Below are 23,769 nucleotides of genomic sequence, written 5' to 3'. Positions count from 1 at the left end.
ACGTTGTACATTTTATTATTTGTCAAAAACAGTGGCGCGTAGTTTATACGTCATCAACAACGGACGCCTTTGAACCATGGTCATGTCGTCTTGCGATTAGAATACTATATCATACATTTGAGTTCTGTTGGTTACTCCGTTGTTCTTTTCAAACAACCCGAACCATGCCGCGCTATGAATTGTCGCTTATCCTCAAGGTGATGCAGAGGCCCGAGACTGTGGCCACCCTGCGGCGGACGGTGGAGACCTTGATGGAGCGCGGCGCCGTGGTGAGGGACCTGGAGCACCTCGGAGAGAGACTGCTGCCCTACAAGATCTCCAAGCACAACCAGCGGCACGAACGCGGCGCATACTTCTTGATAGACTTTTACGCAGCGCCTAACATCTATAAGGGCCTGCTGGATCATTTGTACCGGGATGTGGACGTGGTGAGACCGACCCTCTTGAAGAAGGATGAGGTGGTGGCCAAAGGACCCTGCTGTGGGGACGATTCGTCCAAGTCCCAGACCGCCGTCAATAAATAGATGAATGTAAGCAGCTGCTAATGTGGATACACCGGCGCGTCAATGTGTAATTACTTCATCTGTTTTAACAGACGTACACCCTTACAGGCTACATGTAATGTTGAGATGAGTTGTTACACAGCAATTGAAATTATCAGTATGGTAGTTCCAAAGTGTGTGTGTGTGTGTGTGTGTGTGTGTGTGTGTGTGTGTGTGTGTGTGTGTGTGTGTGTGTGTGTGTGTGTGTGTGTGTGAGAGAGAGAGAATCCATTGTCAACCTTGCAAGGAATATGTCACTTGTGTCCTTTTTAATGTCATGCTTTGCTTTGAGTGTGGTCTTCTGTATAGGCCTACCTATAGCCCTAACTTGTTGTTGTTTTACAGGTGTGACCTCTAGAAGACCCATCACGTGATCATTTGCTCTGTTGCTTCCTTTCGTACACCATTGTTGCTGGAATTGGATGTTGTTATAAATAAAAAATATTTTCTATTTAAATTAGCTGAATCCATGTATTCTTTTATGTTTTGTGTTTTATTTTCTCTGTTGTATTGTGTGAGTGCTGGATATTGTAAGTTAACTAAATATTATAATTCTTAAATATTGACTGTTCCTACAACAAGGTTATACGATTTTGTGAAGTTGTTATTTTAGTTTTCCGGCTGAGTGGCTGTCTCTCTGCATGGTCATTACCTTTTATGACTCACAGGGCTTTATTGTACGAGCGGTTACTTTAATCTGAGATTACAGGAACCAAGATCCACCTGCTATTCTGCATTTTGCCTGTAAATTGAGAAAGTCCAAGAAACAATTGGTATCTTAAAATGATTTTCAAGGAATTTGACCTTGTTATGTAACTGTACAATTGTAAAAACGTGACAGAATAGGACAATCTACCAACTAAATAAACCTTTTAGGATACATAAGTTTGGAGCAGTTTGGGAAAAACCAAAAAGCACCAAGTTCTAATTGAACAACCCCTTTGATATAGATACCCCTCACACCAATCCTCACAATATTTTCAGAATGGAATATATACTTTGTTAATGGGCCTAATCTAACGTTTAGTATGAAGAATACATCATTAAATTAATAGTTTGTTTTCTTTCTGCATAAAACCAGACAGACTAGGCCTACTGTAAAATGCTCAACGTGTCTGTTGATTCTTAATGAACTACAAAACCAGTGCAGCAATCGTTCAAAGAAGTCACAGCGCTTTTAGAGTATAAAAGCTCTGTGATCTTTATGAACAAATTAAAATAAATTAATTCCTACGAAAAAGCATGGAAACATTTTATTTTAATTTCCGTTCATTATGCATGCGTATCACGTGCGATCGAGTCATTCAATCATTCTCAAACTAAAATAGGGATACAAGAGCAAGAGCATGGAACAAGAGCAAGTGAGCAAGAACAAAAGTGATGAGATCACACACTCCATGGCGCGCGCCCCCTCACAGAGGGAGCGGGAGCGCGCGTCACATGTCTCCAGACGGTGAGCCGTCATAAAAGCAACAAGGCCTCCGTGCTGCATCGCAGAGCCCTCGTCCATCCCGAAACCGACATTCAGCACCTTTCAGCAGCCCAACATTGCGCAGTCATGCTGCTTCTAGCTCTGCTTTTCGTGTCTTCAGGTAATATGAACTGAGTTTGATTATTCTGTGACGCTTCAGAAATAAAATACATTTATAAACGTGTGGTTGCGTAGGCCTACAGGGCTGTAGTGGTAAAATCAGAGGTGGGTAAACTCTGAATTCTGTGATCAGATGGACCACGATGCAGTAAGGCAGACCGCGCGGCGTATATATTTTGTACCATACCGGACCTGTGACATCAGTGTCAAAATTGTTGGTTATGGTTATGATGATATTGTGGTTATTGTTTAATGTTCATTTTGTGAAAAGAAATGTGGGATGGGATACTACCTGCAGTCTATTACCCAATGTTTTTATCCAATCCACATGTGTGGCCATTAGACTGTACCAATTACTACTGAGTGCTCTCTCGTGCCTTCACAGTCACTATATCCAATTCTATCCTCCTCTTTCTCCTCCCTCTCTTTGACCTCCTGTTCCTCCTCTCTCATCACTGCCTGTCTCCACTGCCTGTAAAATAAATTGTATTGGAGAATTATGCCCTGGGTACACCTGAGGGGTATTCCATCAACCAAGCTAAACGCAAAGCCGGGCTTATTTTGCTTAGCCTGGCTTTTTTCAGCTAGTGTTGCGTTCCATTAATGTGGCTTAAGGGAATCTCCGCTAAGTAACCATGGCAATTTTTCCGATCAAACTAACCTGGTCGGGAGTTGTGTTATCCTTAATATACACTATTCTATGTAATGGTGTTTAACCTGCATGTTGCTCTTTAACTGTCAGGCTAACTTGAGCGGTGTTTCAGAGAAATCCATCTGTCAGCAACAAGTGTACCATCAGAAGGTTCCGCCAAACCTATCCTCACAATTTTGTCATAAATGTACATATATGAAGTAGGCCTAGGCCTACAAACTGCGTATATTTTCACTAAGGGTCTAAGATGAAATGATGCAAATGAAATAATTCAATTAATTGCTATCTATTGTTACTGTGGCTATTTTTTCAACACATTTTTACACTAATCTATGTATTCTCGCGTAATCAGGAATCAGCGGCTGGGTGAATTAATACGCGCGACCCGAGTTCGCGTCCAGAGTTTCTCATAGTGCTTTGGCGTTGGCTTCATTTTGTAATTCCCTTTATTAATTTTATTAATTCAGATTGCCGATTTTTGTGCCAGGAAGTGATGGGCAAAAATAACCTAACGGAGACATTAAAATCTAACGAACACAACACACCATACCACACATTCAAGAGGGTCAAGATGACCCCCGAGCCCCCCTATCAGTCTGCGGAGAACACTCTGCCACAGCTGGATGGCGAGGACACACATATCACACAGAAAGACAACACAACCCGGAGGCTCAGGGACAAGAGAACCCTCGATAACCCACACAAAGTCTAAGCTAGGAAAGAACTATAAGTTTCACATGCACCGGATCACGGGTGCTCTTCTGAAGCAGAACTTCCACGGAAGTGGACTGAATACTGAATCAGTATTACCTTTGCCACTTTACTCAATAAATCCGAGGCCCTCGTGCTGACAGACTTTATTACCTCTCCGTCTCATTTTATCTGGTCAAGTAACTAGGCAGACTGTTTTTCCAAACAGAAGCCTCCCTGTTTCTATTAATGGTTACGGTGTTCCCTTTTTGAGTTATTATATGCTTGTACTCCTCATAGACCACCACAAGCATCTGTTCGCCGCTGCAAAGATCCCGCTCGGTCCTTTTCGGACATTTGATCCATGATTCGACATTCACGGTTATGGGCTGGTTACATATCTCGTGAACGCGCGTAATCCAGGATAACGTTAGCCTGGCTTGAACTAACCTGAGGGGTGTTCCACAAAGCCGGTTTTATCACTGACCCAGGGTTAGCGGCAACCTTTTCCGTTCCAAAATGAGCACGGTATGTAAGTTGCTATATAAACATATGCTCTCAATCAAACCTGGTCGGAGCAGGTTTTGCGCAGGTTAAGTTTGGAAGATAACCCGGTTTTGCTCAGAGTAGGCTATTTAAACCCGCGTTTATCGCAGCTTTTACGTGTTCGCCTGTTGATATCGGAGCGCAAATAATTCGTGCAATTCACAGAGAGAGATTAATTAGACCACGGCTCGACATATTGTCCTTTCCGGATGACTTTTTGCTGGAGAGATAGTTTTTCACGTGATTCTTTGATATATTTAAATAGCCTTCTCCAACCCTACATTGCAAATGTTACCAATCGTGGATCTGCCCTCAGTTCACTACAAACAATTTGCATAGCTTTCCGTTTTTTGCGATGGGTAGCTTTTTGTACATTGTAGCTGAGCACATAGGCAAAGCTACCGTCTGCCGCTCAGTGCGTCTGTCTTGCGCTGAAGCGGTTGTTGCGTAACTTCATCGTTTTTCCAGGCCATAAACCCACGAGACGCATTAAAATGGAGTTTCACCAACTTGCAGGTCAGCATTATCTACTTTAAGTGTTCCCAAATGGCTCCGAAATTATCCTTGTTGACTTTTCATCTGGGTGTTATATTTCAGGATTAGGCTACCTAATGTATTGGGTGCATTGATGGCACACATCCAATGTGAGCAATACATTTCAACAGGGTGCGTTGCATTATGAACATATCATAGACCTCATATAATTGTTGTGCTTGTGCAAGATAGCTCAAAGTTTGTATTCGATCGCAGGGCAATTCGATGGGGATCTCCTAGGAGATCGAGGGTATCCATGCCTCCCGACGCTCATCACCCCGTACCCTAACCCCGCTCCTGGACCTCAGACAACATTTAACCTGGCACACAGCAGAACCCGCGTTAAGATTGAAAATACATTCGGGATATTGAAGTCCAGATTCCAATGCCTACGTGGACTAAGAGTTTGTCCGGAACGGGCATGCGATGTAATTGTTGCATGCGCCGTCCTCCACAATATAGCCACTCTGCGCAAAGAGATGCCGCCCCCCTTTGACCCGTTCCTCGAGGAGGAACACATTCCGCAAATGTTTGTAAGGGCTGACAAAGGATGCGAGACCACATTTGCAGAAATCATTTCAATAAAAAAAAAAAACCACACCAAACACTTTTCTTCCATCATTTTTATTCTTTAGTTGCTGAGGGAGGAAAAAGAATAATTAGTAGGCATACCTTGAATAGCAATATCATCATCGTCCACTTTGAATTTCTACTCGAGATCGGTAAAATATGCGGCCCGTTTCGCCATTTTGATCAGGATTTCCATGATCCATACATCACGTCTTTATAGGTTTGCCGTGAACGCGCACAACCCTGTGTTAACCAACCCCGTGTTGATTGAACTAATTCATAACCTGTGCTGTGGAACCGACAGCTCTGGGTTAGTCGGCACAGGATCAATCAACCTAGAGTTCAGCGTTAACTCTGTTTGTTAAACCTCCGTTCTTGGAACACCCCACTGGTTAGTATCAGTTAGCTGTGGTTCGTTAGCCCCTCTGCTGGAGCTGAATAGCTCCAGTATGACAGTGATCTAATGATCAGAGTTTGGACATTACCTCTAATTAATAATTGAATCGTCTTCCTAAAAGTGGACTCTTTGGATGAACCCATTGTCAAACTTGCCAGGAATACGTCACTTGTGTCCTTTTCAAGGTCATGCTTTGCTTTGAGTGTGGTATTCCGCCTAGCCCCAACTTGTTGTTTTAGGTGTGACCTCTAGCCACACATTGCGTGATCATTTGCTCTGTTGCTTCCTTTCGACCACCATTGTTGCTGGAATTGGATGGATTTCGACCGGTTGCAACTTGCAAGTCCGACACGTTAACTCGAGACTATCGCCCTGTTTTCAAATCCATGGTCAATATTCAATTAAAATATGTTACGCTTAATACTACTTATACATTCAACAGATCGCCGATTTTTTTTTGCCAGGCAGCCTCCCTGTTTCTATTAATGGTTACGGTGTTCCCTTTTTGAGTTATCATATGCTTGTACTCCTCATAGACCTCCACAAGCAGCTTATGTTCGCCGCTGGAAAAGATCCCGCTCGGTCCTTTTCGGACATTTGATCCATGATTACATTCACGGTTCTGGGCTGGTTACATATCTCGTGAACGCGCGTAATCCAGGATAACGTTAGCCTGGCTTGAACTAACCTGAGCACGGCGCGGCTGAACTGCGTTGATGGAACGGCTTAAGCCTCAAGTGGAAGTTGGCGCTAGTTCTAACCGAGCTTAATCAACTAAGTGCCGCTTTCGTTAGCGCCTTTGATGGAATACCCCTCTGGTTAGTATCAGTTAGCTGTGGTTCGTTAGCCCCTCTGCTGGAGCTGATTAGATCCAGTATGACAGTGATCTAATGATCAGAGTTTGGACATTACATGTAATTAATAATTGAATCGTCTTCCTAAACGTGGACTCTTTGGATGAACCCATTGTCAACCTTGCCAGGAATACGTCACTTTTTTTTTAATGTCATGCTTTGCTTCGAGTGTGGTCTTCCGTATAGGCCTACCTATCCCAACTTGTTTTAGGTGTGACCTCTAGAAGACATTGCGTGATCATTTGCTCTGTTGCTTCCTTTCGTACAACATTGTTGCTGGAATTGGATGTTATAAATAAAAAATATTTTCTATTTAAATGAGCTGAATCCATGTATTCTTTTATGTTTTGTGTTTTTTTCTCCGTTGTATTGTATGTGCTGGATATTGTAAGTTAACTAATTATTATAATTCTTAAATATTGACTGTTGCTACAACAAGGTTATACGATTTTGTGAACTTGTTCTTTTAGTTTTCCGGCTGAGTGGCTGTCTCTGCATGGTCATTACCTTTCATGGCTCACAGGGCTTTATTGTACGAGAGGTTCCTTTTAATCTGAGACAGGAACCAATTACCAATTGTGAAAACGTGACAGAATAGGACAATCTACCAAGTAGGCTAAATAAACCTTTTAGGATACATAAGTTTGGAGCAGTTTGGGGAAACAATCCCTTTTATATAGATACCCCTCACAACAATCCTCACAATATTTTCAGAATGGATTCCATTCTGAAAATATTGTGAGGATTGTAAATACTCTGTAAATGGGCCTAATCTAACGTTTAGTATGAAGAATACATGGAAACTTTTTTTAAAAAATTTCCGTTCATTATGCATGCGTATCACGTGCGATCGAGTCATTCAATCATTCTCAAACTAAAATAGGGATACAAGAGCAAGAGCAAGAGCAAGTGAGCAAGAACAAAAGTGATGAGATCACACACTCCATGGCGCGCGCCCCCTCACAGAGGGAGCGGGAGCGCGCGTCACATGTCTCCAGACGGAGTCACCTGACGGTGAGCCATCATAAAAGCAACAACAAGGCCTCCGTGCTGCATTGCAGAGCCCTCGTCCATCCCGAAACCGACATTCAGCACCTTTCAGCAGCCCAACATTGCGCAGTCATGCTGCTTCTAGCTCTGCTTTTCGTGTCGTCAGGTAATATGAACTGAGTTTGATTATTCTGTGACGCTTCAGAAATAAAATACATTTATAAACGTGTGGTTGCGTAACAAACCCGGGGTTGCTTAGTGCGACAACACGACGCGTTGGGTCGATACTTGGGTTATATTATAAGTAATAAACGTATATAAACTACAGATACATATAATTACTGGTGTTCAATTGAACACCGAGACGTGTGGTTAGTGAAGGGAAGCCGTGGCCGTAGCACAGCCGATGTTGTGGTTTAGGAAGCTAAAATAAGCTAACTTGTTTTGTTTTCCTCAATCTTTTGCTCTGTTGACATGTTGCATCGCTAAGTATTTTTTATAATTCTTGTATATTTTTAGTCTCTGGAGACTTTCGACCTCAAAATAAGTTGTCTAGTTAATATTTCCTTAATGGTTTCGTTGGGGGAGCTGGTTAGTATCAGTTAGCTGTGGTTCGTTAGCCCCTCTGCTGGAGCTGATTAGCTCCAGTATGACAGTGAACTAATGCTCAGAGTTTGGACATTACATCTAATTAATAATTTAATCGTCTTCCTAAACGTGGACTCTTTGGATGAAACACGTTTTATAAGCGGAGGATCGTTACATCGCTGAGTGGTTTAGCTGCAGGAACGACATTCCCACAATACAGGAAGTGTCGCTTCAACAATAATGAACCTTAGGTTAGCCAGAATCTTAGAAATTGTTATTATATATATATTAAACCAAACGAGGTTACATTTTAAAAAATGTTTGGGGAAAAAAAATGACTTGATGCAGTTTGTTCTTTTGTGACTCCAAATTAGCTTGTTTTTTTTATTTTTTATCTCTGCTATGCTCAGCTGTAGAACCAATGTGGCTTTCTTATAAGATGTCCCACACGGTGAAGTATTTATATTATGTGCGGTTGTGTGAAAACGTTAATGTTCTATGAACATTGTAAGAGGAAAAATCACATGTCGTTTATCATTCTGAAGTTTTTTGTCTTCATTCTGAAACTGGTGGTTCAGATGAGACAAGATTTACCTTGACTGACGAGGATGCCTTGTTTAGAACATGCAGAGAAAGTCTTATGGACTCTAACTCTTATGGACTTTAACTCTTATGGACTTCTTTTTAAGCTTAGGGCTAAAGCAGACCTATATTCTACTATATGCTGCTTCCTTATATTTACCTTTTTTAATCATTGTGAGAAGTTATTTATTCTCATCAATTTGCAAACCATAAAGTTTATCCCTGCCCCTCTTTTTGAATTACAAGGAAGATGGGTAGTTCCTTTTTTTTATTGTTACATCCACAAATTAGAAGTTTGTAATTTGTGTTAAAGGTTTTTCTATGGATACTTCTCTTTATGAAATGGGAACCAATCTTGTTTAGAAGTGGTCATGTGAGCTTTGCTTTTGCTTTGTTGACTCATGCATGAACCTGCTTCCTCTTAATCCTTCAGTAGCCATCATATGACAATGTACAACTTTGTACTTATCTGCTATCTGGATAAAAAACAAACATACTATTTGCACATCATGCATACGGTCAATGTTTCTCCAGGGGTTACATAGCCAGAAATGCATGCATATGAACCTGAGTTTGTTTCTCTATTTCAAAAAAAAACACAACAACACCCTGACTGCTGCTGAGGTAGGGTTTTAGCTCATCTGGTTCTCTGACTCAGTACACTGAAAAGCCTGCATGAGTTTCAAGCTGTTTATCTCCCTCTGACTTTCAGCGGTCGCCACCCCCTTGCTCGGCAAGGAGCAGTGCGCTCGTGGACCACCCTACTGGTGTCAGAATGTCAAGACCGCGTCAATCTGCGGTGCAGTGACCCACTGCCAGCAGAACGTGTGGAACCAGCCCCAGATGGTGGGACACATAACCACATAACATTATAGCTGTGATAAAATGATGGGCGTGCCCCAGTTTACCAAGTGTACCTCGTGTTGAACAGAAGTACCTTACTGTACTGACAGCGATATATGGTTTCACTTTCTTATGACAAAGGTACTTATTGTAAGTTGCTTTGGATAAAAGCGTCTGCTAAATGTAAATGTTGAATACCAGTGTATATGTAGTGGCTGTGGTCATTTGATACATATATGGGCTTGCTTCTCCATCTCTCTTTAAACTATCAGGATTATTTCTGAATCCTTGTGTATTAACTACTAACCGACTGAACAGTGTTTGTTTATGATGTGCTGCAGTCGTTCTGAAATGCTTGTGGTTCATGTTGTAGAAAGCAGTGCCATGTGACCTGTGCAAGGAAGTGTTGATGGTGGTGGAGCAGCTGCTGAAGGACAATGCCACTCAGGTGAGATGGGCAAAGTGTCCCTCTGACCACACCTGGAGTTAGTCAATGACCAACGTGTGAGATTTGTTTAATTTTACAAACTGGGAAGTACAAAAGGAGTCTTGACGACATAAAAAACGGATTTCAGGCGGAGGTCCTCGGCTACTTGGAGAAGGCATGCCAGCTGATCCCTGACAAGAGTTTGGCTGATGAGTGCAAGGATTTGGTGGACAGCTACTACCCCATCATCATTGGGATCATCACCGGAGAACTGGTGAGTAACGCACAAGGCCACCATACAAGGCCGGCTGGGACCAAGAGGAACTAGCCGGCCTTGTTTGTAGCTGCTTGGGCCTCTCGCTCAAGAATGCCTGCAGGTGGTCTGCGGACATGGGGTGTCGAACCACGAACCCCCTCATTTGAGAGTCAAATACTAGACTACCCATCCCCCTGTATTTCCAATAGGAATCGGAAATAAACCATAACTTGAAATAGTCCTAGTCTAGCATTGCAGCCCTCTTGACACATGAGTGAATATGATTATTATTATTTTTTTTTTTACATCAATTGGGATGAAAGCGGGGGCACTTAAATGAAAAGAGAAGTGTCTGTGAGGGGAAGTGAAGACCGTTGAATCAGGGCCATTGATGGAGAAGTGAGTGGGGCGTCTTCATGGGAAACAGTGACACTGTTGTGTAACGCTGCGTCTGCACATGATGTGTGTGTGTGTGTGTGTGTGACTCCACTCACTTTTGCTCTAGTATCGGCAACGGTTGATTAAATGTCTGTTATTATTTTCTTTATAAAGGGTATTTGTCCTTCAATATTGAACTAGAATTCTGGTTGTTATTTAAGCAATAGATCACGACTGTGGCATGTTCTCATTATACTTTTAACAAATACAAAAATGTAGTCCTGCCTGCAAAGTGCGCGGCGGTTGCTATGCAACACACTGTAGCGTCCTTCAGAGGGAAGGCTAGAGACGGTAGCTTGGTTCGCCTACTATCAAGCAGTTCACTCACTGTGTGCTTATTGCTTTACAACATTTCCACCCTCTTCATCAATCAACATATTTTTAGGCTTCAGTGAACTATGCTATTGCTTCTATATATAAACAAACAGTTCAAGTTAGGCGCGGAGTGATACGGAACTCCATAAACTGTTAGGAACCAATCAGATTGCTTTATTTAAGCCACCCGTTTTATAATATACAGTAATGTCAGCCAGACATTGCTTCGTTGAGGCTCATCTAATATAGCCCTTTAATATGATTTCATTTAACATTTTATTGTTAACATGATGCCACTCGTCACACTATTTATTATAGAGCAGCACAGTGCACTAAAAAATCGGACTGTTTTATTACCAGAGTCCGCAGACATGACGCCACCGGGTCCGTCGGTCTTTTGCGAGTCTCACCTCATGGCTCCGTGTTTTCAGGAGGATCCCAGTGTGGCCTGCGCGGCCATGGGGCTGTGCCGCTCCCAGCAGCTGGTTATGGCTCAGTACCGGAAGCAGATCCAGTCCAATGAAATCCCTCAGCTGGACCTGGCCCAGAATGCCTCCCCCTTCCTCCTCAACGTGCCCCAGCTCCTGTTCCCCCAGGAGTCTCCCAAACAGGAGGCCCCCAAACCGAAGGCCGCACCTCTGGTATGCAACCCACGGTTCCACCTGACTTTCCATTGCAGCCGTACCAGTCGTGTGTGTGTGTGTGTGTGGTACATTTATTCGATTGGGCCTGGTCTTGTATCTTCAGGAGGATGCCGACGTGTGTGAGGACTGCGTCAAGTTCCTGACCGACGCCCAGCAGCAGGCCAAGGCCAACGAGACCTTCGTCAACTCTCTGATCGAGCAGATCGAGAGCCAGTGCGAACTCCTGGGCCCAGGAATGTCTGATCTGGTAAGTCCTGGAGTTTAGTCCTGGAGTTTAGTGATATAATTTATGACATATTGTTTGTTTCTCTGTATGATGACTCTGCATTTTGGGTTTTTTCTTTGCAGTGCAAGCAGTACATCAGCCAATACGCCCCACTTATTATCCAGCAACTCATGTCTATGGTAGGTCTTTGTCTGCTTTCGTTTTTTTTCTTTAAAATTGTACTTGTGCTTATTCGGAAATACCCCCAGTTGATCTAAATAAAATGGTTCCTGGTACTAATGGCGCTATGAATAATCTGTTGTGACATGAAGCCCATACTGTTACTGCAAGACCCCTTCTCCCTATGCCTATCTTTATTTTAATTCTTACATCTCTTTAATCACTTGTGTTTGTTTTGAACATTATTTTCACACCCATCTGTTCATCTGTCTTCCTGCTCTGTTTCCTCCCGCCTGGGCTCATGTTTGCTGCTTCCCAGGAACAGGTAGGTCTCTCTGTGGTCAGCCTCTGCTTCCCCCGTTTGGCTCTCGCTTTCTCTTCCCTTGAACATTAGCGCAGCTCCCCCCATGAACCTGCATGAGTTTGTTTTGACTGTAACCTACTAAACCTAACCCTCCCTACTCATACCGATTTTGAATAAACAGTGGTTTACTAATTCTGATTAACTGGACCTAGATTGTGGGTCAATAACGGGTATATTTGTATTTAAGTGAGTCTGGGATTACTAACTGTTTGGATTGTTTGTAAGTTCATCACGGCATTGGGTCATTTTTGAAGTGATAAAATGTGTGCCTCAAGAATAATACATTTCACCATTTTAACTGCATGCTGCTGCGCCTTCTCGGTTGGAGAGAGATGGAGATGTAAAGGCCATTTGTCTAACTAACAAAGTGGGGCGTGGCTCCTTGCATGATTGGTTGCCTGTAGTTTATTTAAAGGTACTCTTGACTTGGTGAGGCATGTCAACTTCTGTGGTGACTTCAATGTTTTTATGACTCCTGTCCACAGGAACCCAGGGATGTCTGCACCCACGTAGGCTTCTGCTCAGCCTCCATCAAGTCCACTCCCATGATGAAGCTCCAGCCCGCCAAGGCCGTTCCTGCTCTGCTTTTCCCCGCCACCAAGGTGGACTCGGCAGTCAAGCAGGCCAAGGTAAGTCCGGTGATGGTCGACGTCGATGGCTCTCCTCATGAGACACACCTGGACCTTAAGGAACTGAAAACGGTGTGGGTGTGTCAATGGAGCCATGTTTTTAAAAGTTAATATTTTAAATCTGACCCGCCATTAAATGTCTCTGGCAGGGTTGGTCTAATAAAATATGCAATCGTCCACAATAAGACAGTGTTCTTTGACAGTGTTTTCCTGTACAAATACAGTACTACAACAAAAAATGGGTTTGTGATTACTTGACACAGTTGTGTGTCTGATTATTTCAGAGTTGTATGTGACACCCTCTGCTGGTTATTTTATACATTGCCGTTTCTCCTCCAGCCCATAGTTCGTGCCAAGGACTCCCCCCAGTGTGCCATCTGTGAGTTTGTGATGAAGGAGGTGGAGGGCATGCTGGAAGACGAGACCACCGAGGTGAGTTTGTGTCCTTGTCATGCGTGTCTGCAGCACCTCCATGTAGGTGTGGGTCTGACTTGTTTTTGCTGATCTTATCAGGCGCAGGTGATTCATGCCGTGGAGAAGGTGTGCAATATCCTGCCCGCAACCCTGACTGCTCAGTGCAAAGACCTGATCGAGGCCTACGGCGAGGCCATCATCGAGCTGCTGGTCCAGCAGGCCGACCCCAAGACCATCTGCACCGTGCTGGGACTCTGCAAGGGCGCCCACCGCAGCCTTACGCGTGAGCTGCCATCTCCTCCTGGTTTTGTTCTGAGGTTAAACAGTTAAAACGTTGAATACATTTTAAAAAGGTGACTCATCCCGCGGGCAGGATAGTCATGTGGTTAGGGTTGGTTTGAGTCCCAGCTGAAAGGTAGAGGGTTTGATTCCCTATGTCTAGCTAAGCCTAGTGTAGGACGCCTAATGTTTCTTAATCATGTCTAGCAAGTTGTGTTGGCTAAATGTCAAAGGAAATGCTTTCAGATTTTTTTTTTTTTTGTGGCGTAGAATTCATAAACTGGATAATATTTGACATGTAAATTTCTTCTCAATCCAAACTTTGAGTGTATATGTAAATCAAAAAGCATAAGTGTATTTGATCTGCAGCAGCGTTGGACCTGGCGAGCTACACGACGGGCGGCTACTGCGACGTGTGCAAGATGGCCGTGCGCTACGTGGACGGGATCCTGGAGCAGAACGCGACCGAGGCCCAGATCGAAGCGGCCGTGAGGAAAGTGTGCAACTTCCTCCCAGACGCTGTGCAGACGGAGGTGTGGTGCCTTGACCTTATCGTTCCTCCTTTTGTTGACTTTTCTTGTCTGTATGTACCTAGTTCTGATTCAGACTCCTCCTGTGTCTACAGTGTGACCAGCTGGTTCAGCAGTATGAGCCCATGCTTGTGCAGCTGCTCCTCCAGATGATGGACCCAGACTTTGTGTGCATGGTGAGGACTGGGACTTTGTAACCTGAAACTATGATTTTTATTTATATATTTTTTTCCTCTGAGATCAATGTAAATTGCTCGTCCGTGTTTAAAGGCATTTATAACCGGGACACTTGGGTTGGTGGAAGTTCACCCACACGATCAATTGAGTCATGATGCTGGGCCTGTTGTGCAACTACTTGTGGTTTGCCATGCTGAGTCTGTCGTGGTGGTGTTTAACAGAAAGTGGGAGCGTGCCCAGAAGCGGTGCAGAAACTCCTGGGGGCGGAGGAGTGCAGCTGGGGTCCTGCATTCTGGTGCAAGAACATGGAGACGGCGAACCGCTGCAATGTGAGTAGTGGGGCAACAGCCCGGGCAATCCTTTAGCAGTCAGAAGTCTGTGGGTGTGGGGCTGGGTTCTAACCTGTGGGCTTTTGTCTTTCAGGCGGTGGCTCACTGCAAGCGTCACGTTTGGGTATAAACGATGAGAAGACTCTGGAAAAGTCCACTTTGTGTCTTTAGGGAATAAAGATGAAACACTGTAGAGCTGCTTTCAATTTTAATCTTTTTTTTTTTTTTTTTAATTTTTATCCCAAGTCTTCATCACTTTGTTTTTGAAATGCCTTGAAGCGTTGCGGGAAGGTTTGGGTGGGAATGGCGTTTAATGTGGAGGCTTGCATAGTTGTTTTCTCTTTGATTGATGGGACCGTGGGGTAGGAGTTTGGAGCTGACCTTCTTGCAGTGTGTGTGTGTGTCCGTGTCCGTGGGAGTATTCTAAAGAAAAGGCATGTATTTCTTGTGACCACAACTCTCCTTATAGCTGGCTTCTTGCTAAGCTAATTAACAATGTTTAGGGTCTGAGGTTTTAGCAGTTCAACTGAATCTGATCCAAGAGTTAACTTGATATTTTGTAGAAACTACACCTGTTTATATTCGTTGTCCAGCCCTGATGTTGCATATGGTAATGTTGACACAGCCCCCCCTTCAACTCCTGTCTGTCTCTGTATTTTAGATTTCTGACTTACTGTAAGAATCTTGTGGTTAATCAGTGGTGGTGTCTTGAGGAATGTCAGGAGATTGGTTTAAAATTTAACACTTGAATTAAAATCATTGGATTGGACTTTCAGAATATTTTCTAACACTTTGACCATTGTCTGATTTCATACAAAAACATTGCTTTAAGAATGTGTGGACAAATTTTTATGTTTAACAGCTTTTATGTGCAAAGTGTTCTTTGACCCTAGGGACAGAAGGCTGCTTATCTAAATCTGGATGTGGGTCTGTTTCAGTTCACTGGGGGGGGGTTAGCTAACCCAGCTGCAGCTAAGGGTGCAGCTGAAAGTTGGTTACAAAATGAGGGCATTACAAGTACAGAAGTTATGAACTGTATTTACAAATGGACACTTGGTACTCCAGTACAGTGAGTTGTACCAGAACTAAACTTAAGACCATTTAAATCCAAGTAAGAATCACGATAACAAAGAATGACTTTGTACTTAATATTTTATCAAACTTGTTCAAGTACATGTCGATCATTAAGACATAACCCCACAAAATATGAAATACTGAACATTGAAATGTGCCAACATTAAGTATAAATGGCATAGCATAGCCTGGCTCTGCCCGCCTCTGTACTTCTGCTCAATTTTCATTTCCCTTCAGTACTACGTCTGGGTTTGCGGTATATTCGCAGTTTTCTGCAGCCAATTTTTTGGCCGTCCAATCAGCAAACAGGGAGTGGCTGAGAACGTTGAGGTTGTGCGCTAGTTTGAGTTGTTGTCAAAGTCAGCAATTGGTTATGGCAGATCTAATAGTTTCAAACTCCAGACACCCGCCTTCAAGTGAGTTAACGTTTATCAATGGAGAAAGGCCAGACTCTGTGCAAATGAAATGAAGTACAATATTCTGGTAGGACCAGGCTAATAGGAGCAGATGATATAAATGGATTCTGTAGTTTGACTTTGTGCTGAATTCCCAGTCATAACTTAAATTATAAGGCACTCTGTCTATATACCATGAATCTGCAACAAAATAACAATTAAACTATATACACACGTGCTAAAAAAAAAACAGTTGTTCCATTAAAGTCCAGCAGGGGGTGCAACAGCACCATTTCAGAACAGCTCGTGTAAGTACGAGTCCGCACTTGCATTTTTTCAAATACCGTGTACGATGACCACTGAGAAGGCAGAGCCCACCGCCAGCCCCAGGGTGAGGAAGAAGGACATGACCACGCCCGTGGCCTCGGCCAGTTCCCGGGGCACCACCTTGGGGCCGTAGATCATGGGCAGGGTGCCCAGGTAGCCGTTGGAAAGGCCCAGCACGCAGTTGAAGACGATGGGGTAGAGGTCGTTGGCGAACAGCACCGTGTGCAGGTGGTCCCGCGGCTGGTAGTTGCAGAACATGAAGAGGGGCAGCAGCAGGGTGCGGCAGAGCACCAGGGCGGGCAGCACCATGCTGGTGGGGCCCGGCGCCTGCAGCCAGGCCGTCACCTGCCGCCCGCAGAAGTCGGCCGTCTGGTAGAGCAGGAAGGAGCTGAGGGGCACGAAGTAAGTGGTGGTCCAGGGGCTTCCAGAGGCCTTGTCCACCGACTGGATGCCCGAGGAGAGGGCCGGGAACACCATGATGGACACGGAGAAGACGTAGAAGACACTCAGGCCCAGCACCCACACCTTCCTCAGGATGGGCAGCAGCGGGGGAACGGAGACGCTGCCGGTGGCCGGGGGCGGCCCCCCGGGGGCCCCCGCATCGAGGCAGGGCCCGCTGCACTTGGCCAGTGACATGTAGTGTCTGAGGAGTTAAAAGAGGGAGTACTTTATTAGGAGGAAGTGTGGTTATAATAGCAGCAGTAATCTGGGATATAGCAGAGAGCATCCAGGGGGGGGGGGAGGCGGCTAAGGGCCTGGGGGGCAGGAAAACAAACTGCAAGGGGCGGAGTTACGCCTTGTTTCCTGTTTCACTACAGTAGCTTTCAGAGTAGCTTTCAGAAGGGGACTGTGTGTATTTCTACAGTGGTCATTCTACCCATTGTTGTTTTGAAACCTTTACAGAGACCTTTTTGCATCGTACTCCTGCTGGCTGAGTTTGCGTTGGCCAGTTACGTGCCTAGAGAGCCCTGACTCAAGCCACAGGATTGGTCGAAACAGGAAGTGAAAGAATGTGGAACGTGATGTTTGACGAGATTCTATCTAGTCTGTCATCAGACTTACGTAGTTTTTATTATTGTCTGATTTGTGAGATTATAAGAGCAGCAGATAATATAAAAATATATATACATATATAAAGAGATAAGTCTCAATAAAAGAATGAATAATGCAAAAATATAAGAAAAAATAAAGGGAAATATCTTTTTTTCTTTCAAAGTATCATCCCTCCACTGACCGTGCGTAGGCCAGCCTGGGTAGCAGGAGGTACGTGACGATGCAGAGCACGATGAAGACGTCTGCGGTCAGGAAGTAGGCCAGGGCGCTGTCCGTCACCTCCTCCGTGGCCGCCAGGTCCAGTATGGCCGCCACAGCTGTCAGCGTGCCGCCCATGGCTTGGCCTGGGGTGGGGGTGGGGGTGGGGTGGGGGACGGTACGTTAACAAGACAACGCATGAATGTTCACACAATGTTCACACATTGTATCACACCAAGGTTATGGTGTGATACAATGGGGAGGTGAGATTGTCTAGTTGTTATGGTGTCCGTGTGCACAAGACATCCGTGGGAATTCGTCAATCGCAAGAATTACACTGTCCAAAATGAACATAACATAATAATGATGAATAAAAGAAACACAAACTTTGACTCTCCACCAAAAGGTATCGGGGTGGAAACCCCAATATACCTATCCCATACCTGCTCCTCAAGGCCATATCTATAACTCAATTCACAGCCAGTTTAGATTCAAGCTTCTGCTGAACCAAATATTTGTACACATTCAACTTAAAAGTATATAATTTTTTAATGAACCGCATGAGGCTCATTGAGATCAAAATCAACTACATTTTAGACTAAATCAAGTTTCCCGAGCACTTAAAAAAACAATAGTGTTTGCTGGCCCACATCCTACAGTTGGGTGTGTGTGTGTGTGGGGGGGGGGGGGTTGCGATGGCCGGCCGTACCTGATATGAGGGCCTGGGAGATCCTCATGGGGAAGAGGCCGCTGATGCCGAACACGCTGCCGGTGAACAGGTTGGAGGCGCCGCTGACCACGGCCACGGTGGCCAGTGTGCCGACGAAGAACTCCCGCTGGTGCGCCGACACGTCCACCTTCACCAGCACCGTGGTCAGGACGAACAGCAGCAGGATCACGCCCAGGGACGACAGGATGCGCACGCGCGGGGACACCCTGGGGGGAAAAGACACGAGGGAAATGTTACTTGACTCAAGTCCATTTTATTTGCAAAGACCTTAAAAGGTGACGTATCTTACGCCGCCAGGTGTGTGAGTGTGGTTAGCCGTTACAAACCTTTTTGAAAATGTCCCACTTCTGACAACCCAGGTGGGCGTGTCCACCTAGATGTGCGCTGGATAGATCAGTCTACCGGCCTTCCCCGGTGGACTGTAGCAAAACCTTGCTCATCTATCCGTCACACATCTAGGTGGACGCGCCCACCTGTGATGTCAGAAGCGGAACATTTTCAAAGCGGCTTGTAACGGCTAATCACACTCACACCTGGTGGTATAATACGTCCCCTTTAAGGCTATACCACAGTAACAGCGTTGAAGGGCTTTACATGCCATATATTTATGACACTCCCCTAACCCTAGCCCCCCTACAGAAAGGGAAAACTCCCTTTATGGTCAATGTAGAAACATAGGGAAGGAACATGGAGTTACTGGGATGGTTAGGAGTGCAATGGGCGCCATAATGAACAGACAGTGGTAGCACCACAAACCAAACAGTTCTGTGATACTTAGGTCGGCTACTATGTCTGCTAGGGCTTAAAGCACGTCTCCAGGTGACACACACTCATAGACAGATCACCATGTGGGAATTAACAGAATAATGAATATTATAAAGTAAATGCAAAAGAAGTGCTCATGTCAATCCAACCAAATTCGGGGGGCATGCCGTGTGCATCATCTGGGTTTGTGGTGCTCTGTGACAACACACCTGTTGACCAGGAGGTAGTTGAGCACCAGACACAGCACAGAGGGAATAGTAGAGGCGATGGACAGGTAACTCTCAAAGTAGTCCTGAAAACACAACAAACAGCAACCACACACTCATTATAACACACACACATGCCCAGAGACAGTGAGAGGTGGGGGAAAAAAAAACAGATAAACAAATGATTCCCTCTGCTCGGGGTTAAAGGGTTCAGTGTGAAGACACAAAACAAGGATCCATCGCACTTGGGTTTACTATGGAGGATTATGGGGTTCCCCTGGTGGTTACATTGTGCTCTGAGAGATATGAAACTTGTGATGTCATTGTGATGATGAAGAGGTTTACGATTTGAGCTGGATGGACTGGACTGACTTGGACTGCATGCGTTTCAAGTTGAACTTCTGTTAAATGATTTCACCTGGTTTACATTTTGGTGCACGGGTTTCTAGAACATTCAAATTGGGAGACTAATGTGTGAAGTTGAACTTATTTCTCGCTCTCTCTTTCTCGCTCTCAGTAGTCTCAGCAGTCACAGGGTCTCTGCTGCTGTCAAAATACATACATGGCACGCATGCATTTTTACATGCTAAATCTGCTGGTGACTTGGACGGTGATTTAGTATGCAATGTGACCAATTCAAATGAATAAGACCCATACAGAGAGACACATTCCATGTCAAGACTCCAGGGACATCTCACAAAGAGATGCAGTGTACAAAATTAAGAGAAATTCAGTTTAAAGTGTAAAAGGTTTAAAAGATTCCAGTTTAAAATCTGGAATCTCCAGAAAAAGATTTACATGTCCGTTACTAGTATTCAATGTGTATTATAGTATATACATTAGTATTATAGTGTGCATTTAAAGTGTGTATAGACCAAAATAAGACCATGAAAACAAAATTGCTTATGTAGCACAATTTCAGTGTCATATTGGCAACAGACTAGTTTGATCTATAAATGGCGCGCTGCACGCAAATACATAATGCATACATTAACGTTATGAGATACACCTGTGTTGACCTTGCTAGGACTCCGGCCAGTTGGGTCCACATTATAAAACACAATGTTCTGAACTATGCACTATATACATACATATCAATATCTCTAGTCACGTTATGAACACAATGTTCTGAACTATGCACTATATACATACATATCAATATCTCTAGTCACGTTATGAACACAATGTTCTGAACTATGCACTGTATACATACATATCAATATCTCTAGTAACGTTATGAACACAATGTTCTGAACTATGCACTATATACATACATATCAATATCTCTAGTCACGTTATGAACACAATGTTCTGAACTATGCACTATATACATACATATCAATATCTCTAGTCACGTTATGAACACAATGTTCTGAACTATGCACTGTATACATACATATCAATATCTCTAGTCAACATAGTCGGACTCACGATCAGGTCAGAGCGGGGCTCCTGGCCGGGGGCCGAGTGGTTGCTCAGCTTGTACAGCCAGTAGTGTTTGGCGGTGATGAAGAGGTTCCAGGGCAGCAGGGAGCCGATGCCCATCAGGAAGAAGGAGATGTACACCAGGCAGTAGGCGTCCCTGGGGCTGTGGCGCGCGGCCAGCGGCAGCCCCGACGTCGAGCGGCCGTCGCCCAGGAGCGGAGCGCCGTCGTCGGCGGTGGTGGTGGTGCACTCCGGCCCCTCGCTGTCCTCCTCCTCCTCCTCGGAGGAGGAGCGGTTGCGGCTCACATACAAAGAGTTGAGGCTGGGCTGGAGGATGGGCGAGCCGTCCATCCTGAGGACCACCCGACGAACACACACACAAGGCAGAAGGAGGGAAGGAGAGGAAGGGGAGTGTAAAAGGGAGGTGAGGGGGGAGGAGGAGGGAGAGGGATCTACCAGGAGGACATTGTGGGAAGTGCTGGGGAGGTTTGCGAGGGTACACAACGGAAGAGAGCATTTAGGGTGGAAATTCGATGTGACACAGCAATGTTGTTGCTTAACCGTATTTTCGGCACCCGTTACGTGTGGAGACCAAACATTCAACAGAGAAAGCTACATGTCTTTTGTTAGAGAAAATAAAATTCTGATTTGGGTGGTGTTGTAGGTGCAGTATTTCTTGATCTTAGGAAGGCCTTTGATACGGTCAATCATAAAGTGCTCCTTACCAAGATCCACCATAATGTGTTACCATAATGTGTGCTTGGTTTTTAAGGTCACTCACAATCTAGCTCCACCACCACTTGCTGAGTACATCAATAGAAGAACAGGTACTGATCGTGTCACAAGGGGATCGTCGAGGGGTGATTGTGTTATTCCGTCAGCCTGGTCCGTCAAAAGTGCAAAGGAATGGAATTCAATCCCACAACATATCAGGGAACTAAACACATACAAATTGTTTACTAAGCAGTTAAGTACATGTACATGTACAGCACATGTCAGCACTAAAATAATTTGTTGTGAATGTGGTCAACACACTATGTATTTAGTTTATTTATTTTTTTTCCACTGGTGCTTTGTATTTTGTGTTCTGTTGTTTTACCTTAGTTAGTCAGTTCTGTTGGTTCTGTGATGCCCTGTTTTGTGCTGTGGGGTTACGTCCTGTTTTTTTTTTTTTTTAAATCTTTTAATTGTATTTTCATTTAACATCGATGCCAGGGGACTACAGATGAAAAATAGCCTTTTGGCTAATTCTGGCATTGTCTGGCAGTGTTTTATTAATTTGCACTGTCCCCTTCTTAAATAAACTGAATTGAATTGAATTGAGACCTACTTGTGAAGCGTGGGGGGAGGGGGGCTTTGGACTATCTCCGGTGGGAAGTCATTGCATTAATATCTCTTTTCGACGATGCAGAGTCCTTCTGAGTGCACGGGGACACTGGTGGTCTGGTGGGAGTGAGGAGGACACAGTTAGTTCTCAGCTATGGAGACACAACACTCAGTCTGTCAGTCTATTGTCTCCAAAACACCAGTCGCTTCAGTCTCTGAGTCAGAGGGATGGGTCATCTGGAATTCTCACAATACCCAGGCATGGGAAATGTAATATAACGCAAACGCTGGAAGTATTGTTATTTTTACACAAATACCACAGCGGATGCGAAACAATTGCTTTGCTTTGGCAGAAATGTGTCCCTCAGCTTGTGTTATAAACAAGTACTGTCCTCAGCTTCGTAAGCAGGTCAGCAGTGTAATGTGTCAGCCAGAATCCATGACGCACCAGGAGACAGACAGGGATGTGTTGCAAACACGAGACTACCATGGTTAGCACGCAAAAAAAAGATTCTGATAGAAGAACTTTTCTTGTGCACATGATGTTGCTACCGCTTTCGGATCCACAATACACCACTGAGTCATGAAGTTGTGCAGGGCTGATGTTGCAACCCTGAAGTGTCATGTGCAGGTACTAATAAGGAAACAATGAACAAACATGCAAACCCGGGCTGTTTCCCCTGGACAGTCGTTTCCATTAATTGCGCAAAATATACGCAAAACAATTTGCATGCAATACATTTGTGAATTAAAATTGTGTCAATCGGGAAACGACATCCAAAAGAAGGGTTAAACAAAGAGTAGATCACAGTTGTGCTCCAAATAAAATAACAAAAACTGTAGCCTTCCTTGACTTTTGACTGTTTGGAAAAGCACCATGGCGTCAATAATCAATCTTTATTGATTAATTAGTATATTAAATCCATTTAGTGAAAGAAAAGGCTTCCAAATTTCACGGAGCACCATAGTGAATACTGAAAGCAGTACTACCTTCTGGCTTTGTTCGTCGGGATCCCAATTGAGCTTTGGACTGGATTCCCATCCAGAATGTAAGTAGTTAATTAATAAGTGCAGGTTATTTCATTAGTTCATTAACAGTCATCGTTGTAGTTGTTTTCGCCACACAGCGACGCGCTGCTCTCAGCCACTTCCGGTATCTCAATGTCAAAATAAAAGTTTCCGTGTACAATCACTGACGACCTCTTTACAAAATACTCTTATTATGATTGGTTAATTTCTGTGTCTCTTTATTTCGAAAATATATTACTTTACGTAAACTAGTCACTTTTAGCCCGTCAAATGTAAGAAGACGTTAAAACGTTTTCCATCCGTCCAAAGACATTACGTTACATCCCGGACGTCCATGATACTAATTTAACGAAAGTATTACCAAATTTAAAAAAAAGTTTATAGAATTCTTAAAAGTTGTTTGATGTTTGTTTTCTTTGTAGACCCTTTCAATATAAAAGTAGTCCTATATAAATACAGTGTAGTAATATATATATATATATATATATATATATATATGGCCACCAGATGGCGGCAATGACTAGCATATCATGTGGCGTGAGCCAAGTTACATGACAGCCGCAGTCATGATGATAATTTGGGCGGAACTATCCTACAGGAGGACCTTTTAGTCCAGTCATTTTAGGCCAAAATGGGGGTAAACCTATAACAAATTGCAACAGAAGCAAACTCAAC

General features: G+C 44.1%; 3 protein-coding genes across 9 annotated transcripts; 2 read left to right on the top strand and 1 right to left on the bottom strand.

Annotated features, from left to right (window-relative positions):
• The first annotated feature begins 67 nt into the window (after window positions 1–67).
• mrps6 (mitochondrial ribosomal protein S6) lies at window positions 68–999 on the top strand. The gene is made up of 2 exons (XM_084470625.1): window positions 68–530; window positions 888–999. The coding sequence occupies exon 1, from the start codon at window positions 165–167 to the stop codon at window positions 522–524; it is 360 nt and encodes a 119-aa protein (XP_084326751.1). The 5' UTR covers window positions 68–164; the 3' UTR covers window positions 525–530; window positions 888–999.
• Window positions 1,000–7,396: 6,397 nt separating this feature from the next.
• Window positions 7,397–15,335, top strand: psap (prosaposin). Of its 2 annotated transcripts, none has more exons than XM_084470617.1 (14): window positions 7,397–7,532; window positions 9,249–9,382; window positions 9,753–9,827; window positions 9,955–10,080; window positions 11,247–11,456; window positions 11,563–11,706; window positions 11,808–11,864; window positions 12,694–12,837; window positions 13,177–13,269; window positions 13,351–13,534; window positions 13,903–14,063; window positions 14,156–14,236; window positions 14,459–14,566; window positions 14,661–15,335. In XM_084470617.1, the coding sequence occupies exons 1-14, from the start codon at window positions 7,499–7,501 to the stop codon at window positions 14,694–14,696; spliced, it is 1,587 nt and encodes a 528-aa protein (XP_084326743.1). In that variant the 5' UTR covers window positions 7,397–7,498; the 3' UTR covers window positions 14,697–15,335. The 2 variants fall into 2 exon arrangements, with proteins under 2 accessions (XP_084326743.1, XP_084326742.1); XM_084470616.1 differs by having other exon boundaries at window positions 13,900–14,063.
• slc29a3 (solute carrier family 29 member 3) lies at window positions 14,773–23,193 on the bottom strand. Of its 6 annotated transcripts, none has more exons than XM_084470614.1 (7): window positions 23,056–23,193; window positions 22,070–22,182; window positions 20,746–21,621; window positions 19,318–19,400; window positions 18,323–18,549; window positions 17,597–17,759; window positions 14,773–17,005 (listed from the first exon to the last, which is right to left on the bottom strand). In XM_084470614.1, the coding sequence occupies exons 3-7, from the start codon at window positions 21,088–21,090 to the stop codon at window positions 16,372–16,374; spliced, it is 1,452 nt and encodes a 483-aa protein (XP_084326740.1). In that variant the 5' UTR covers window positions 21,091–21,621; window positions 22,070–22,182; window positions 23,056–23,193; the 3' UTR covers window positions 14,773–16,371. The 6 variants fall into 6 exon arrangements, with proteins under 6 accessions (XP_084326740.1, XP_084326737.1, XP_084326738.1 ...); XM_084470611.1 differs by having other exon boundaries at window positions 20,746–21,217; window positions 22,070–22,174; XM_084470612.1 differs by having other exon boundaries at window positions 20,746–21,191; window positions 22,070–22,174.
• Window positions 23,194–23,769: the final 576 nt, after the last annotated feature.

Source organism: Micromesistius poutassou (assembly GCF_964030765.1).
Source record: "Micromesistius poutassou genome assembly, chromosome: 7".
NCBI classification, from domain to species: domain Eukaryota; kingdom Metazoa; phylum Chordata; class Actinopteri; order Gadiformes; family Gadidae; genus Micromesistius; species Micromesistius poutassou.
Note: the sequence above shows the minus strand (reverse complement) of the source record. Positions and strands in the feature narration are given on the sequence as shown.